The 19890-nt window shown below is 43.6% G+C and overlaps 2 protein-coding genes across 4 annotated transcripts in view; one reads left to right on the plus strand and one right to left on the minus strand.

The window, feature by feature from the left end:
- Positions 1-19890, plus strand: part of LOC142108564 (uncharacterized) — a 625828-nt gene that overhangs the window by 153562 nt on the left and 452376 nt on the right. The window lies entirely within an intron of this gene.
- Positions 1-19890, minus strand: part of LOC142108401 (NACHT, LRR and PYD domains-containing protein 12-like) — a 133298-nt gene that overhangs the window by 104951 nt on the left and 8457 nt on the right. The window contains exon 3 of the mRNA XM_075192024.1: positions 4267-5965. Within this exon, the coding sequence (XP_075048125.1) occupies positions 4267-5965 (1699 nt within the window). The remainder of the gene's footprint in view (positions 1-4266; positions 5966-19890) is intronic.

A 19890-nucleotide genomic window follows, 5' to 3' on the forward strand; every position in this document is an offset into this window, starting at 1 on the left:
ATGCTGGCTGTCATGCTGCCGATGCTCTGCTCCGTATAAATGAGAACTAGCATGCTAGCATGCAAGCAGTGATGTGATGTAAATGATCGTGCCACAGTTGAGAGGGGACGCCACCAGGGATGGCCAGGAGAGTCGTGGCGGTGCCCGCGGCCGGTAACAGCCAGGTCATCTTTTATGTGATCATTCAGACCCTGCCAGAAGATGGCAATCAGGGCCTCGTTATTCCAACAGAGCTCAGAAGCAAGAGTCTGGAATTGGACCGCATACTGACCAGTGGCAAGAGATCCCTGAAGTAGATTCAAAAGGCCAGAAGCGGCAGAGGACACCCGGCCTGGTTCGTCGAAGACCTTGCAGAAACTTCTAATGAACACGGTGGCATTCTGAAGTATGGGATCATCATGTTCCCACAAAGGTGATGCCCAAGCGAGGGCCTGCCCCGACAGAAGAGAGATTATATAGGCCACCTTGGTGCACTTAAAAGAGAAATTCTCTAGATCCAGTTCAAATTGGATGGTGCACTGGTTAAGGAAGCCACAGCACTTCTTGGGGTCGCCATCAAATTTTTTGGGAGGTGGTATATGAAGACTCCGGGTCCCAGGGGTGCTGGTAGTCATGGTAACGGCTGAGGTGCTTGCCGTACTTACAATTGCCACCGGGCAAAGTGGTAGGGAGCTTTGGAGAGAGTCCAGACCCAGACAGAATACCACCCCTTCAATGCACAGTAGGAGCTGGGCCTGGTTGGTCTCTTGCTGCTCTACTCTTGAAGACAGATACAGCAGAAGATCCTTGGCGGAGGGTTCTTCCTGTCCATTCATGACCAGAGTATTTTGTCACGGTTATAGACGCTGTAGAGGGGCACTGGCTGGTATTTACGCAACTGAACAGGGAGGCACGGAGTCTAACACACCACCGGTTTTCACCACAGCCCCCTGCAAGGATGTAGGTCTTGGCTGCGAGGGATGTGCAGGTCGCGGTTCTCCAAGTCAGTTACCAACGCGGTGGAGGTAGATAGGAATAGTCAGGCAGTTCGGGTCAAGCCAAACAGTAGCGCAGTACACAGGGAGAACCAGAGGAAGTGTAAAGAACAAGCAGAAGGTCAATGCTAAACAGACTGTGCAATACCAAATCAAAGTCCAGGAGAATGAGCCAAGGAACAAGCCAGGAGTCAGCAAAACATGATGGAGCATACAAGCAGGAAGTGCTGGAGCTGGTGTGGACCAATACTCTGGCACCCTAATGGTGCCAGTGTGTAATTTAAATAGAAGGCAGGAAAAGCCGATTCAGTGATCAGAATCAGATGAACACCGACAAGGCGCACGAGCAGTGCATCCTGTTGCCTAGCAACGGGACGCATCGTGCACAGAGAACAGGCAACCGTCCCCTGCACCTAGGAGGAGTGCGGGGATTGCCCCTGACAAGACAAGGGCCAGAATTAAGGTCAATAAGACCCTTCCAAGAACATGTTACTTTAATGAAGATTAATGATGAAGTGTCAGCTTTGAACTGGGCCAAGAGGTTTGGTTTGGTAAGGATAAGTAATGTTTTTGGCAATGATGAGAAACATTTTCTATAAATGAACTAACCAAATATAGAGTGTCAATTGGCATTTGAGACCTTGGTCGTATGTCTGCTTCATCCAGTAATGATTGTATCTATACATAATACATTTTAATAAAATACGGAAATATTATATTTGGAGAACCTGCTCATTTCAATTATTATTTAAAGAGAAGATTAGAAAAATCTTACATAACATTTTGTGTATGTACTGCTTCAAAAAGCGGAGAATTACTTTATCCACAGAGCTCAAAATATAATAATAATAATAATAATAATAATAATAATAATAATAATAATAATAAATTAAAGTGCTCAAAACTACAAATATAATAAGTCTCTAAAACAACTGATGTAAATTTTTCACATATAAACCGTTTTTGATTTTCTTGAGAAGAGGCTTATTAGTATTTTATTTTTCCTCAGTGCAGTCATTTTTTAGGCTCCTATTACTTAAAGCTGAACTGTGCTTTATGTTTCCAGATATATGTATAGTGGATATGTACATTTTAAATATAGGTTTTTAATATTCTTTATGTATTGTGAATAAAAACTTTTTGTAAGTGAAAAACTTACATTAAAGACTCATTATATTTGGAGTTTTGAGGCTCTACGATGCAAAAGCACAGGGGAGACTATCACCGGCAAGAGCCAGAGGTACCTAGTGCTGGTGGGGTTTTTGCCCTATGACAAATCAAACCTAGCTGTGCTTTTCTAAGGTACAGTTCTGCACCAGCTGTAGGTATATTTTATTATGTTTACTTGTTTCATAACATAGGTGTGATGTCAGAGATCAGTGATGTAATCATGTCTGGGTTGTTCTATGTGATATCATCAGTGACATCATTCATTATTAGACACGTACATTCAGGAACAATATCATCAGAAAACCTTTGAGGGTGGGAACAATGAACAGCCCAATTCCCTGTGTACAATAGAAAGTAGAAGTCCTGGACGAGAACAGAACATTATGGGGGAAATAGACACTTACCCCAGATGTTGGATCCTGCACTCAGGGTGACGTAATGCAGATACTATGAAATTAATACAGGAATCCTTCAGACCAGTGGCAGATAGCCTGGAAAACAGATGAACAGGAGATTACATTATACTAGTGATAGTAAAGAGACACATGGCAGATACAGGGTGTGGGGCTGTAATGAGCCACCAGAATATCCTCACTGGGCCACAACATAGATCCTACAAGTATCTGTAACTATTATATGCAGCAGCTTTATTACATCAGTTGATGTGTTATTGATGGTAAAAACAATGGGGTCTATTTACTAAGCTGCGATGAGCCAAAGAACTGGAGAAAGCAGACAGGTCATGGAAGCTGTTCTTTTAGTTATCAAGATGTTAAAGCAGGAGAAATCAGAGAGTTCAAAATGAATGTCCGTTGAATTAAATCCGTGAAAGAAGTGTATATATATATATATATATAGCCTCCTGTGTATTATATACAGCCTTCTGTGTATTATATATAGCCTCCTGTGTATTATATATAGCCTCCTGTGTATTATATACAGCCTTCTGTGTATTATATATAGCCTCCTGTGTTTTATATACAGTCTTCTGTGTATTATATATAGCCTTCTGTGTATTATATATAGCCTTCTGTGTATTATATATAGCCTTCTGTGTATTATATATAGCCTTCTGTATATTATATATAGCCTCCTGTGTTTTATATACAGCCTTCTGTGTATTATATATAGCCTCCTGTGTTTTATATACAGCCTTCTGTGTATTATATATAGCCTCCTGTGTATTATATATAGCCTTCTGTGTATTATATATAGCCTTCTGTGTATTATATATAGCCTCCTGTGTATTATGTATAGCCTCCTGTGTATTATATACAGCCTTCTGTGTATTATATATAGCCTCCTGTGTTTTATATACAGCCTCCTGTGTATTATATACAGCCTTCTGTGTATTATATATAGCCTCCTGTGTATTATGTATAGCCTCCTGTGTATTATATACAGCCTTCTGTGTATTATATACAGCCTTCTGTATATTATATATAGCCTCCTGTGTTTTATATACAGCCTCCTGTGTATTATATACAGCCTTCTGTGTATTATATATAGCCTTCTGTGTATTATATACAGCCTCCTGTGTATTATATATAGCCTCCTGTGTATTATATATAGCCTTCTGTGTATTATATATAGCCTTCTGTGTATTATATACAGCCTCCTGTATATTATATATAGCCTTCTGTATATTATATATAGCCTTCTGTGTATTTAGCTACATTCTCAGCTACTAATTGACCTTCACTTAGTGTTCTATCACTATCACAGTATTCAGTACATTATCAAGAAACTCCAGAATTTGGGAACCAGGATTCATGTATAAGTGTAATTATCAATCTATTCTCATTATTTAATTTGTATTTAATATGTCCTAATATGGATTACCTCTATTCTACATTATCTATTACCACTAGTTTATTGACATATAATAAATAAGACAACGCTATGAAAGAGCATTTTGCCAGCACTTTGTCTCTTCCACGATTGTAAATAGATCCCTTAATTTGGTAACTATCTGTATATTATAGTTCAATAAATTGGAAATATAAAATAGTATAATGATATAATTTGTGTAATTTAATGGAAACATAATTCTAAAAATATTCTCAGTTCAGAACAACAATCTCAATTTGCTTCTTTCAAACACATAACTTATAAATCTTACCTGATGTGCCTGATAGTGTGTAGAACAGGTGCCAGTCTCTTCCAGCCCTCACTCTGAATATCACACTTATGTACAGCAAGTGTTTCTGTCTCTCTGCAGGATTTGAGGACAAAAGCCAACACTGTGCAGTCTATGGGTGTTAGACTGATATTGCTCAATGTAAAAGTTTTATTTGATCCCAAACATTCTTCTACTAGAGTCCTATTCTGGGACTCAAAGAGGTAGACAAATATATTCAGAAATTCAACTATATTAATATTTCTGTCCTTATGGACATCAGCAAGAGATTTCTGTAGCCAACTGGTTACATCTTTCAAGGCTTTAATGGAAAAGTCTCCTAAACATTTCAAAAGGGATCTGGTAGAACTATCCATAAACCCACAGAGAAAGCGGAGAAATATTTCAGCTCGTCCATCTGTATAAGATTTAGCATTATTAAGGGAACTCTGCAACTTCTCAGAATAGTCCAGATAATGGACCAGAGCAGCCAGAAACTCCTGGAGGGTGAGATGTAAGAAGGAGAAGGTCACATTAGGAGATTGATCAGATTCCATCAGAAAACCTGACGTGAGATGTGAGGAAGTGTCTACATTGAATGATCCCAGATCTCGTTCATCAAATACAATGAGGTGATTCATGACTCCATGTTCTGCCATCCACCCAATAGATGTCATCAGTTCCCGGGCACCACGGATATCCTGGCTGTGATTGGATAGAATGTTGCTGACAAACGTCACAAAGAGTTGTGTCAGTGTTTTGGGCAATGATGACATCAGCTGATCAGTGGTTGTTGGTTGGGCTTTGAAGCACATTGATAATACTGTACAGATGATCCAGCAGTACGATGGGATGTAACAGAAGGTGTATAATGTGTCATTCTCTCTCACATAATGAAACGCCTTCTCTGACAAGTCTTTATTTTGGAAAAAACATTCAAAGTACATCTGTATTTCTTTGGGAGAGAATCCCATGATCTCAGATACTCGTTGAAAAATATTTATACCAATTGATGCCAGTTTAGTTGGGCGACTGGTCATTAACACAGAACAACCTTTCAGAAGAGACTGTCTCAACAAACTAACCACATTCAGCATACAACTTTCTGTCCATTGTGTATTATGACACAACTGATCTGATGTGAAATCTATTTGGTGATTACTTTCATCTAAACCATCAAATATAAAGAGCAGTTTTTGTGGATCCTGTAAGATGTTTTGAAGCTGACCCTGAAGATAAGGATATTGTTGAAGGATCATCGACTCCAAGCTGACCTTATCCAGTCTGTTGAGTTCCCGGAATTTGAAGAAGAAGAGAAAAGAAAATCTCTGATAGAGTTTTCCAGTCACCCAGTCATAGACAAACTTCTGCATCAGTGTGGTCTTCCCTATTCCCGGAACCCCGCTCACCATCACTACATTTGGCACACAGTGATTTTGGCAGGACCAACGGAACAGCTTGTTGAGGGCTATATGTTCCAACAAAAAACGTTCTTTTTTCAATATATCCTCATGTTTTTTGCCAGTCTCTATGAGCTCGTGCTGAGATCGCTGTCTGAAATGATCGGTGGAGACAACAATCATGTTCACATAACGCTCAGTAAGGTAGAAACTTTGCTGTTCCTGGGTAGATCTCGGGGGTCTGTGCTCCACTAGATTCTGAGTTCTCTCCAGAAGATGTTCCTTGTGCTTTTCCTGAATATCTAAAATGATATAAAGTGGAAAATAAATACAAATATAACACAAAGATAAAGCTTATTATTCATAATGTATTTTTTTTTCGTAATCAAAAGTTATCTCTCACTTAAAGGAAAATAATTTCCACAATTATCTTAAATGTTATTCATCATTAAATGTTGTTACTGTGTAATTGAGGATAAAGATAAAGAATAAAACAGATTTATTATGAGACCCATATTTAGTGTTGTGTAATGAAGCTTCTTTCTGCCTATCAACTATACTACAAATGATCTTCTCATGTCCCTCTACCCAGTAATACTGTTATTCTGATTTCAGGCTTTTTGACTATCTGTGTTTCCATTTAATATATTGCCTGCAATTCCTTGTCACTAATGTTTTTTGTTTCTACTAAAAAATAAAGGTGTTGTTCAATCTTATACCATGTTCCCTAATATGTTTACTAAAATTATTGCCACAAAACTGCACTGTGTTAAAAAGCACAAGTAAAATAAATCAATGAGGATTTCTTCTAAGTGAGGATTTTTACAACTGTATTAAAAAATTTAGATAGCATAGTGTGAGGATACCCGGTTTAAGGTAACCTTCTGTGCCATACAGCTGGCCTACCCGGTACCTATCCAAAGTTCAAAATCACCCAGGCAAATATCCGAAATAAAACAAATAAGCTTATTTAACAAAATGGTAGCACCAAACAGCAATAAACATATTTAAATAATAACCTGAAACACTACAGTCTGGCACAGACAACATACAGAGTATAATGAAAACACCTCACCAGTATCCTAGTCACTCTCAGGGACTGCTGTCTATGAATCCAAGCTTCTCCCCCTCTCTCCTTTAAGGCCACCAGCAAAGTTAGTGGCCCTAAGTCACTGTCACTCCGCTTTCGGCGGACACACAGCTCCCCAAAACCTGGAGAGGTCGATTAGGGCAACGGCAGTACTCCAGGGACCGATTGTCCCATTCCTGACAGGGGCAGAGAACTATATCTCAACGCCAGCCTGACTTCAGCTATCACTGGGTAGTGAATGCCAATTTGCTGTTCTCTGGAGCTGGTTTCTAAAGGCAAAAATTACCTCCTTAGTAGTTTAAGGACCTGTCTGATTGGTCATTTTCTGTTTTTACCTTTCACAGGTAAACATGAAGACAAAGCTATAGCAGATGAGTCACTCCTGATTTAATTAGGGACAGGTATTGTTCTGTGGCTATACAGCAGACTCCCTCTCTGACCACAATCTCCTTTCCTTTACCCTCTCTTCACCCCTTGCCCCACCTCTCCCACCCAAAGTTGCTCGCACACTGCGTCCCATCAACAGCATTAACCCTATCATCTTTGCGTCCTCTCTCAAGCCCTTATTCCCATTTCTTCCCTATCATGTCCCAACGCTGCTGTCTCTCTTTACAAGTCCACTCTCTCTGTTGCCCTTGTACTGCAGCCTCCGCCACCCCCCTTTGTCCCCGCCAATCTAAGCCCCAACACTGGCACTCCCCTCTTACTCGTCTCCTCCAAAAGTGCTCCCGCTCCTCTGAACCCACTATAAATTCATACTTTCATCCTACTATTCTGCCCTCTCTCTTGCCAAACAAACCTTTCACATCCCTCATCTCCACCTTGTACAATAAACCCCAGTGCCTCTTTGCTACCATTAATTCTCTACTGTATCCTCCCCCACCTTCTCTCCCTCATCCATCACCACTTTTGACTTTACCACCTACTTCAAAGACAAAATTGACTCTATACACAATTATATCTGTTCTCGTCAGACTTGCCTCCCCCCACCTGTCCTCTCTATCACTCACTCTGCCACGCTTGGCTCCTACCCTCCTGTAACTGTGCCCGAGATCCTTTCTCTTCTCTCCTCCTCTTCTTCTACAACCTGTACTCTCGATACTGTCCCCTCCAATCTCCTCCGCTCCTTCTCTTCAAATGCCTGTTGTTACCTTGCTCACCACTGGTATCTTCTCCTCGACCATCAAGCATTCTCTCATCTCGCCTATTCTCAAGAACCCTTCCCTTGACTCATCCGCTCTCTCTCCAACAATCTCCCCATAACTCTGCTTCCCTTTGCGTCTAAAATTCTTGAACGACTTGTCTTCAATCGTCTGACCGACTTTCGCTTTTCCCACTCTTTTTGACCCTCTCTAGTCTAGCTTCCATCCCCTTCACTCAACTGAAACTGGCTTCACTAAAGTAACAAATGACTTACTCAGCTAAATACGATGGTCACTTCTCCCTTCTCGACCTCCTTGCTTCTTTTGCCACCGTCGATCATTCTCTTCTCCTCACCATCCTTCACTACCTAGGTCTTCGCAAAACAGCTCCTGGTTTGCCTCCTACCACTCTGGCTGCTCTTTTAGCATGTCTGCTTCCTCTCCCTCTTCCCCTTTCTATTGGAGTCCAACAAAGCTCTGTCCTTGGCCCTCTGCTCTTCTCTCTCTACACCACGTCTCTTGGTGAACACATTCAATCATTTGGCCTCCAATACCACGTCTATGCTGATGACACGCAAATCTATCTTTCCTTCCCTGACCTCTATCTCCCCATCCTAACCCAGGTATCTAGAGTTCACTCTGCTGAAACTACCTGGATGTCACAGTGCTTCCTGAAACTCAAAATCTCCAAATCCGAGATCTTCATCTTTTCGCCTGCCAATGTTGCTATCCCTCCCAATATCTCCCTCTTGGTTGACAACATAACTGTCTCTCCTGTCACCCAAGCCCGCTGCCTTGGAGGCATCCTTGACTCTGCCCTCAGCTTTATCCCTCATATCCAGTCCCTCACCAAATCCTGCCACTTCTGCCTCCGTAACATTACGAAATTCCGTCCGTTGCTCTCTCAGGAAGCAACCAAAATCCTGGTCCATTCATTCATCATTTCTCGTCTCGACTATTGCAACCTCCTTCTCACTGGCCTTCCTCGCTCTCACACTTCTGACCTTCACTCCATACAGAATGCTGCGACTAGGCTCATCTTCCTCTCCCAGCGCACCTCTTCTGCTTCTCCTCTGCGTAAATCCCTTCATTGGCTCCCTATCCGTTTCAGAATTCAGTTCAAGCTCCTTACTCTCACTTACAAAGCCCTTACCAACAATTCGCCCCGTACATCTCTGACCTTGTCTCGAGGTACATACCTACCCGGCCACCCCGCTCCACCTCTGACCACCACCTCAGTTCACCTCTCATTACCTCCTCCTATGCTCACCTCCAAGACTTCTGCCATGCTGCCAACATTCCTTGGTACTCCCTACCCTGTCTCACTCGACTCTCCCCCAACTTTTAGCCCTTCAAAAATTCACTCAAAACTCACCTTTTCAAGCTTGCCTTTCCTACCACTTCCTAACAATTCTATCCATCACCTTCTCTTCCTTGTCTGCCATCTAAATCTTTCTCCCAGTCTCTAACCACCCCTCTCTTTAGAATGTAAGCCCTCGCTGGCAGGGTCCTCTCTACCTATTATCCCACGTCTGTCTCCTGTCTCCCGTACGTCCTGTCACGTCTTTTGCTGCACTCTGTGTGAGTCCCCATAGCATTACTCACACTCATCTGTGCTACTGATGTATTACCTCATCTATTTGTTACTTACTTCTGTACCCAGCGCTACGGAATCTGTGGCACCTTATAAATAAATTAATTAATAAACAATAACAATAACAATAATAATAATAATTGAATTTGGGTGCAGGGCTCCTGTTCTCTATACACAGGATGCTGCAGGTAAATGCGTACCTGTCAGCACCTGCAGAGCTCTATAAAGTGCTACAAAATAATTTTTTTTACAAAAAATATGTGTGGGGTCCCCCCCTCCTCAGGCGATTATCCCTAGTACTGTCAGTCTAGTGCTGGTAATGGTAAAATTTGGCGGGGAAAAAAACATGGGCTTCCCCCAATTTTACGAAAACCAGCACTGGCAAGCCAGCTGGAGCTGGTGGCACTATAGCAGGGAACCTACAGCAAGGGTTCCACCTGCCATAATGACAAACCAGCACCAGGCTTTTTAGAACAGGGCTAAATTTCTAGTAATTTTCCTAGCAAAAATTGCGCCCCCCCTTATTGAGACCTCTCCCCAGGCTGAAAGCACTAGGGCTTTTCCCAAACCCCTGGGCAGAGGGTGTGGGATAATAAAGTGAGTACAAATTAAGAAAAATGTAAAAACACTATTTTAATTTGTGGAACTACAGTCTCAGCCAGCCTGGGCTGCCATTAACAGTCTGGGCATGCTGGGGCTTGTAGAACTACAAGCACCAGCATACCCCTGGCAGCCAGGACATACTGGCACTTGGAAAACCACAAATGGCAGCATGCCCTAACACCCAGGGCTTGCTGAGACATGTAGTTCCACAAAGTAAAGTTTGAATAAACCACACCTGTCTTTGTTACCCCATTACCCTAATTATGGAAGGGGGAGCCCCTGCTGCGTGTCTCCCTGCTATAGTGCCACCAGCCCCAACTGGTTTGCCTAGTGCTGGTTTTCATAAAATCAGGAGACCCCACGCTTTTTTTCCCCTTGAATTTGTGACAACCAGCACTAGGCTGGCAGCACTAGGGTTAACAGCATTAGAAGGGGGGGACCCCCACACTGTTTTATTTTAAATCTTTTTTTTTTTCCACTGTATAGAGCCAGCGGGTCCGGTGGCTGGAGAAAGAGATAAGGAAGGAGTGGAAGGTTGCTTCCATGGACATAGAGCTTACTACGGCCGTGACTGCATGTGCTTGAGATTGGCACGCCACTACTGTACATTGACCATGGGAAAACACCCCTTCCTCGCCCAGGACACTGCCCTAAATCTTAGGCTGTAGTAAGTGCCCTTTCCGTCGCTCGCAAAAAGGCTGCATGATCGGCCATATCTGCCGATTCTCAGCATGTGCAGAGTGATTTTGTGCTGGATACTCTCAAAATCAGCAGATACGTGCCTTGATCAATCATCATCATCATCATTTATTTATATAGCGCCAGCAAATTCCGTAGCGCTTTATGAATCAGGCCCATCAGTTCTACATCCAAACTATTACTGTCTAACACATTCCATCATCTCTACCATAGATGATGTTTCTTAAATCTCAAGATAACATTTATCTGATCTATGATAATGGAAATTATTTTCTCTCATTTTTGCATTTAATGTTAGAAATAAACTGTTAACCAGTATATTCTGTAATATATTGTGCTTTGCAGCTGTGAGGGAAAATGGAGCCTCACCTGAATATGAAACAATGGAAGCTCCAGTAAGACCGGATGACCCCTACCATAATTATGTGCAGGTAAGACTTAATGCAGTTACAAATGATAGCAACGATCATATTAAAGTTTAGATTGAATTCATGATGATGCCTGAGAACTGAAAACACATTGAACACATGTAATACAGGAAATAAAACTTGATTATGAGTAGAATATTTGTGACCTGGCTGGAGTTTTGTTTTACTTTTTCATAATAAAATATTATGTAATGAAATCGGTTCATTCTTTTTGAATAGCCCTGTATATAAAAGAAAAAATCAGCGCCAAATCATAAATAAAATGTTCTAAGTGTTTATGATACATTAATATAATAAAGAATATAAATAAATAATTATATACCATGTAAATATACTGTATGGGCCTGATTAATTAGAGAAAGCAAAGCAAGAAATAGGAGTAACTTTGCTCCTGGGCAAAACCATGTTGCATTGGAGGGGGGAGGGGTAAATGTAAAATGTGATGACAGATTTATAATTGGGGTAACGCATGTCCTAGATCAACTTTACATTTCAGTGTACAAATAAAGCTTTCAAGTATATATATAACATTATATATAATATAATGCTAATTCTCAAATAGCAAATAATTAAAATGGACCCTAAATCTTATACGGTTCCTCTGTAGGAGATCTGTGTTGGTGGAGCGCTGTAGGAGGTCTAAGGGATGAGTTATCAAGGGGTGAAAAGCTCTATTGTCAGTGACAGCCCAGTTGCTGACATTCTGTAGGAGAGCTGCGCCAGTGGTGGAATGTAAGAGATGTGTAGTTAGTATATGAGGGATATACTGAGGAAATCCCCACTGCTGTGGGCCCTGCGGTGGTGGAAAGGTGCGGGGCCCACAGCTCAGTCTGTGTTACATCATGTAGAGTCTCAACGTCTATTTTTTTTTTAGCGTTGTGGCATTAGATCACATCCAGTACTTTGAAGAAAAGAAAGCCACGGTTATTAAGGCTTTTACAGAGAAGTCAGAGTCACTTAGAGTTTCTCTGATTTCATGTGAAGCAGCAGAAATAGGTCTCGCCATTGTCCCATGAAGTAACTGGTTCATTCACATCATTTAAGAAACACGTCTTTAGGGCGTTATAAATGTCCTCCCCTGCCATTATGCTAACCAGGTATTATTAGGAGTTTGGTATAAATTTAAACACAGAGAGGGAAATTAATTATATGTAATTTTATGTCGCTATGGTAACTGTCAGGCTTATTACCGGCTAAACGTACCCAATCCCTCAGGAATAGTTGTTGACACAAAGATGTACCAGAAGAATACTTTCTGTGGCTCCTTATAATGACAGAGGAGCCCATCTTGGGCGGTGTATAAAACCATCACCATAAGATAGGACTAGCGTGTCCACGTCTAAGGCAATAGTGACCCCGTTTTAACTTGTTATTCTAGTATCTAAATCAGGGAAACAATAATTTTCTTTGTCTTTTTACAATAGTCAACAGACAAAAATTAACATTCCCAGATTGTCTGACAATGTGTGGGAGACTTACCTGTCCGGGGCCGTCGTCGTTCTTCGGGCGGCGGCGGTCCCCTCGGTTCGGCCGGGACGGTGAGCCAACCAGGGCTCACCAAGCCGGCCATTTGTAATTTCAGGACGGCGGCAGGACAATCCGGACCGCCCAGTCATCGCGTAGCGTCGCGTCGACGCTACGTGATGACGTCAGCGCGCCGCCGACTATTTAAGTCGCCATTGGCAGTTCGACGGCGGAGCCACGAGGAAGCGGATGTCCCACGGAGACCTCCGTGCTCAAGAAAAGATGATAAGAAGCCGGCGGAGATCGTCAGCGGTGGTAGAGAGCCCTTGTCAGGGCTAAGAGCGCCTCTACCACCTGAAGACCGTCAGGCTCAAGATAAGAAGCCGGCGGCAGAGCTTTGAAGTGGTGGCAGAGGGGAAAGAGCCCGGAGAAAATCCCCGAAGGCCAGGGAACAGGTAAGGCCCTTCTGGGGCACCACCTCTTCCGGGTCCCTGCCTGCAGTCTCTACCTACCTTATACACTCGGGCACAAGGCCAGCGGCCACAGTAGGGCACAAGGCCCGTGGGGCATCAATTAGGGGCACAAGGCCCAGGGAACTGGGCAATAGGCCCTTAACAGTTAGGTAGAGGGCCAGTAGGCCATAAAGTGTTTATAGGGCACAAGGCCCTTAGTTAGCTAAGTAGGGGCTATGAGCCCAAAGTGTACAAGGGCACAAAGCCCTTATAGTTAGTTAGTGGCCTAGAGGCCATAGTGAGGAAGGCCACAAGGCCTAGTTAGGCAGGAGCTAGTGTCCCCTGGGAGAACAGGGCACAAGGCCCTAGTTAGAGGCATAAGGCCTTGGTGTATCAGAGGCGAGAGCCCTGTGAGTGTAGGGTGCGGTCCTGTGTGAGGTGAGTACACTGAGAGTAGGAGGTATAGTAGAGCAAAAGGCTCCTGTTGGTGCTGTAGCAACCGGCTGGTTGGCTAGCAGCTGTGTACTCTGGTGAGTAGCTGGCAAAATACTGTATTACTGTTTTTATTCTGTCTGTGCGGTGAGTATTGCTTGTATACTATATTTTTGGTGTGCTACATAATTGTTTCCAGGTGCAAGACATCAGGCCCCCATTAAAGGTAGGCTCCTGTCTCCTGTGTTATCCTGTACTAACCTGCACTGTGGGGATAAGTGTAGTTACCAGCTTGTACACATAGCTAGGGGAGAGCACACGTAGTCTTCCCGTCGGTCCCTGGGGTCACGCTGATTTCCAGAGGGGGTGACTCAGTGCCAGTGCAGCACAGCTTGATTCAGTTCCAGGGTCGGCCCGTGGTTCTGGTTAAATGTCCCAAGCCCGAGTTCCGTGCAGGTTCTCTGGTGGTTCCGGGTGGATGGACACGTGTTCGATACCTGGGTGGAGGCAGTCGGGCGGTTGAGTTACGATCGGCTGTTCCGTGAGGCAGTCGACGCCCAGGTTAGTGTGCTGTTCCAGTGAGCCTCAGTCGGGCCTTGTGCAGCCGGTCCTTAGGATCCGTGGGTGACCCCATAGCAAGAAGACAGTCTTCTTGGTTACGACCTGGGTGAGGGGGTTAGGAACCGCCCTCCGGAGTAGTCCGTGAACACCGGCTGGTGTTCCCCGTAGTGCGTAGTGAGTAGTTCCCGTTAGTACACCACACCTAGTTAGTAATTTAGTTGTTTAATCTAGTTGCGTTGCCGACCATTAGAGAGTTGTTAGGGTCGGGTCGCTTGTTGTAGTTAGTAGTGTTGTGGGTGTACACCTTAGTCTCACTGATAGCGCAGAGGGAGGCTGTGTGTTCCTTATCATCCGCAGGTGTCGGGGAGGAGCAGGAGAACAGGATCGGAAGTGGGAGTGTCCCGGTGAGTATCACGCTTGATTCCCCCTTTCGATAAGGCCCTCACCGAGAGGTGTGCGAGGTACTTGAGGCGGGACTGTTCCTGGTCTCAAGTGCCTGTAGTTCCCCGCGCCTTGGCAAGAGTAAAGCGAGGAGGCGGCAAGTGAGCTTGACCAAGAGTGTCTGTGTTCATTGCCGTAGTCTCGTACAGCCATTTACTGATAGGCCTGGGTTAACGCTCTGTTTCTCTTCCTAGGGCGATACCAGCGAGCGTACGGAGAGCTTCCCGATCTGGGACAGGGGTAGGGTCCAGTCATCCACGCGAATCGTGGTAAGTTCCTAGGTACCAGGAGTTAGTCGCCCTGTGAGGCACATCTCCTCGCGGGTCCTTACAAATCTATCTGCATCTCTCAGTCTGTGTCTGCACTAGGTCTGGGTTTACAGGGCATTTTTACTTATGCTTACATTGAAATTTACTGTTCAGAAAAAAAATCACACAATAATACATCTAATTGTATATTTCATTGAACATGGGAAATCTTATCATATTTTTCATTTAAGCAATGTAGCCAAGCGCTATTCTCACCCGCTGTGGACTGGCCACTTCACGTTGCGTAGCAGTACATGTTATTACTTGGGCCCCTTACTATTGATTTCCCCAGTGGGCCCTTCATGCCCCAGTCCGACACTGTGTGTGGTGGGATGTAGGAGATATGTGGCATTCATCTCCAATCATACAGTGCACAGAGATACTTTACAAAGTGATAACCCTTTATTTATCACAGAGATACTTTCTGTTTCCAGTCATACATTGATAAGCTCCATCCTCAGTGCCAGTCACATATTGCACAGAGGAAGGATCACATATAGTCTCAGAGCTTCAGAGGTTGTTCCCTGATAACCTGTACTGACATTTTGTACAGACATACCTGCTTGGCCACTTACATAAAATACACTCAGTGGCCACTTTATTAGGTACACCTGCTCGCTAACTAAATATCTAATCAGCCAATCATGTGGCAGCAACTCAATGCATAAAAGCATGCAGACATGGTCAAGAGGTTCAGCTGTGGTGAAGAAATGTGATCTAAGTGGTTTTTACAGTGGAATGATTTGTTGTACTAGATTAGATGGTTCGGGTATCTCAGAAACGGCTGAACTCATGGGATTTTCACACACCACAATCTCTAGACTTTATAGAGAATAATGAGCAAAACAAAACACATCCAGTGAGCTGCACTTCTGTGTCCGAAAAAGCCTTGTTAATGAGAGAAGTCAGAGGAGGATATCCAGACTGGTTCCAGCTGACAGGAAGGTAACAATAACACAAATAACCATGTGTTATATCAGTGTGCAGAAGAGCATATCTGAATCCACAGCACATTGAACCTTGTTGAAAAAGTGGACAACTGAAGAATTAGAGATGGGCGGGTCCGGTTCTCCGAGAACCGAACCCACCCGAACTTTGGGTATCCGAGTACCGAGCTGAGCAGCTCGGTACTCTCCCGCCCGTTCCGAATCCAAATCGAGGCCGAACGTCATTGTGACGTCGTCGGATCTCGGGGCTCGGTTCTCGCGATACTTCAACTTTATAAATACATGCCTCCACAGCAATCCATCGCCATTTGACAGAGGGAGAGAGCAGGGTGTAGTCATAGGCTAATTAGAGCAGGGACAGAGAATACAATATTGTTCTTGCAATTGCTCTAATCAAAATCGCTAGTGCAGAGAGGAGGATAGAGGTTTATTATTTTTTCTTCATATTTGGCACTCCCCAGCGCTTTTGGGGCGTCCCCCATAATTGTGCATAAATATTTCTGGCTGTCAAAAGTCATATCTGTCAGCAGTATCTACTAAATAATTTTTAGCACTCCTCAGTGCTTTTGGGGTGTCCTCCCTAATTGTGCATTAATATTTCTGGCTGTCAAAAGTCATATCTGTCAGCAGTATCTAAATAATTTTTAGCACTCCTCAGTGCTTTTGGGGTGTCCTCCCTAATTGTGCATTAATATTTCTGGCTGTCAAAAGTCATATCTGTCAGCAGTATCTACTAAATAATTTTTAGCACTCCTCAGTGCTTTTGGGGTGTCCTCCCTAATTGTGCATTAATATTTCTGGCTGTCAAAAGTCATATCTGTCAGCAGTATCTACCAAATAATTTTTAGCACTCCCCAGTGGTTTGCGCTCAGAATGGATTCAAAGCAGTCCACATATGATCTGAATGAGCAACCAGGTTCTGTCACCAGTCCTGATGTTAGTGTTCCCAGTACGTCATCTGGCCAAGGCGATGTCAAACAACAGTGTTTCCAAATTAGTGCAAAAAACAAAAACCCAAAAAAAATTTACTGTATTGAAGCGAAAAAGAAGTGTAACTGAGCAAAAGTTAAGTGACGATAAAAAAAAATTGCAAGCATGCCATTCTACACACGCAGTGGCAAAGAGAGAATGAGGCCTTCACCTTTGGCTATTAGTGGCAGATCCCAAAAAGTTACCCAGCCTACAATTGGTGCACAACTACTGTTACGCGTCAAAGCCGAGCTGCAAGATAACAGTGAGGCATTACAGGAGAATATTTGCTCTGATTCACAAATGACAACAATCCCTGTGGAGAGTCCATCCAACAGTGGGATGTCTAATCGTGAGCATTCTGCTGATGTGTGCCTTAAATAGCCCGAGTGTAGCCGGTGATACCCAAATTGAGGATGCCACTTTGGAATTAGAAGAGGATGAGGGGGAGATTTGTGTAGGCGACGAGGGCGCTAATGAGGATGTTGATGAGGATGAGGTTGTTTGTGTAAGTCCTGCACCAGTGGCAGCAGTTCTGGCACGTGACAAGAAAAAGGCCATTGTCATGCCTGGGCATAAAACAAAAAAATCCACTTCTTATGTGTGGAATTATTTCTACCCAAATCCAGACAACAATTGTATAGCCATTTGTAGTGTATGTCAAGCCACAGTCAGTCGAGGGAGTGACCTTAACCATCTTGGAACCTCGTCTATGTTACGCCATTTAACGAGAGTTCATGGCAAAGTGTTGGGAAAAGCTGAAAGTTCTTCCCAAAAAAATACAAGCACTCCCTCATCAGCTAAGACCCTCCCCTCACCGACATACCGACGGCTACAAAATACACCCACCACACCATCCTCATCAATATCCTCAGTAGCGCTCGGAGTTAGCCCGGCATCCCACTTAAGGCTGGATGACTCCGGCACTATTATTGATTCCTCTGAAGAAAGCGTTAGTCCTGCTGCTGCTGTTGCTGCTGCTGGGGGTGAATCGTCATCCCAGAGGCAGGTTAATAAAATGAGCAGTCCTACATTTCAGCAATTAACTGTGAAACAATCATTTGCGAGGGGAAGCAAATATGACAGCAGTCACCCAGTCGCCAAGCGAATCACAGACGCCATGGCTGCAATGTTAGTGTTAGATCTGCGTCCAATCTCCACAATAAACGCAGCTGGTTTTTCACAGTTAATTGAGGTTTTGTGTCCGCGTTACAGAATTCCATCGCGACACCATTTCTCCCGTAAAGCTATTCCACAACTATACCAAAAAGTGTGTAAAAATGTAGAGATTGCGCTGAAAAATGCCATTCTGCCCACTGTTCACTTAACCACAGATATGTGGACAAGTGGAAGTGGCCAAACCAAAGACTATATGACTGTGACAGCCCACTGGGTTGGTCATTCACCTTCACCAGCAGCAGCATGTACACCACTATGTAACATTTGTCACAGGCAGGCCACTCTTTGTATCACCGGCTTCACTAACAGGCATACGGCTGACAATTTGTTACGCAAACTGAGAGATGTGATTGATGCATGGCTTATACCACTCGGACTCTCCCCAGGGTATGTAATTTCAGATAACGCCAACAATATAGTGCGAGCATTAAAGCTGGGTGATTTCCAACATATTCCCTGTTTTGCTCACACCATCAACTTGGTGGTGCAGAGCTTCCTACGAAATAACCGTGAGGTGCAGGAGATGCTTTCGGTGGCCCGTAAAATTTCAGGCCATTTCAGGCATTCAGCCACAGCATGTAGGAGATTACAGCAGCTCCAAGAGCAGTTTAACTTGCCCTGCCACCAACTTAAGCAAGAGGTGGTAACTCGGTGGAATTCCACCCTGTACATGCTTCAGAGGATGGAGGAACAGCGCAAAGCCATCCAAGCATATTGCACAAGTCATGACATTGGGAAAGGAGGGGGGATGTATTTCACTCTTGCACAGTGGGGAATCCTTTCAGTGCTGTGCAAGGTGCTGAAACCATTTGAAGTTGTGACATGTGAGGTCAGTGCAGACTCTGCTAGTTTGAGCCAAGGCATTCCTTTAATTAGACTATTGGAAAAGCAGCTTGAGAAAATGAAGGAGGAGCTGAAAGCAAGCAATTCAGCAAAGTATGTTGGCCTTGTCGATCAAGTACTTAATTCGCTTCACAATGATCCTCGAGTTATTAAGATCTTGAACTCGGATCAGTACGTTTTGGCCACTGTGCTTGATCCAAGGTTTAAAACCTACATTGAGTCTTTACTTGTAAATGAGCGAGATGTGAACTTTTGCAAGGAGCTATTGCTCAGCAAGTTGGCCGCTGAACTGGGCCTCGGCTTGACGATGTGTCCTCCTTTACTTTCTCAAGCTGTTGCTCGTAAAAAATTAAATTTCCAAAAAAGAAGCAGGGAAGACACAGGGGGCAGACCAGAACAATTTAACATCTGGGCTGGTTTGAAGGATTTTTCAAAAAAATGTGTCACTTTGCCCATAACTCCATCCAATATGAGTATAAACATGCAAGGGATGGTGGAGGATTACTTTCAAGAGGTAGTTGATATGGAAATGTCAGACAGTCCCTTTCCTTACTGGGAAGAAAAGCAGGCCATTTGGAAACCCATGTACAAACTTGCTTTGCAATACCTAAGCTGCCCACCCTCCAGTGTGTACTCTGAACGAGTGTTCAGCACAGCAGGGAACTTAGTCAGTGATCGCCGTAGGTTACTTCCCAAAAATGTGGAGAAAATGATGTTTATAAAAATGAACTACATCTTCCACGAGGAAGGCCTTCACCATCCAAGACATCCAAGCACTGACTGTTCTCTAATGGCGGATTCAATCGGCGATGAATTGATAGTCTGTGATGATGACGTACACACCGATGAGGGTGAAGATTAAGCTGAAGATGATGCCGATAACATCTTTTTAAAACTTTCTATGTAAGTGTAGGGTGCAATCTACCCCCAAAGAGGAAAGGGACTTGTGGCATTTCCATATCATATACCATCTTGAAAGGCTGCTGTTAGGGCAATTTATCCTTAAGGGTAGGGTGTCATAGACAGAGTGACCCTAAACTGGCTTTGTCCATTTTTCATAATATTGTACAGTCTA

Source organism: Mixophyes fleayi, chromosome 12 (genome assembly GCF_038048845.1).
Source record: "Mixophyes fleayi isolate aMixFle1 chromosome 12, aMixFle1.hap1, whole genome shotgun sequence".
NCBI lineage: Eukaryota > Metazoa > Chordata > Amphibia > Anura > Limnodynastidae > Mixophyes > Mixophyes fleayi.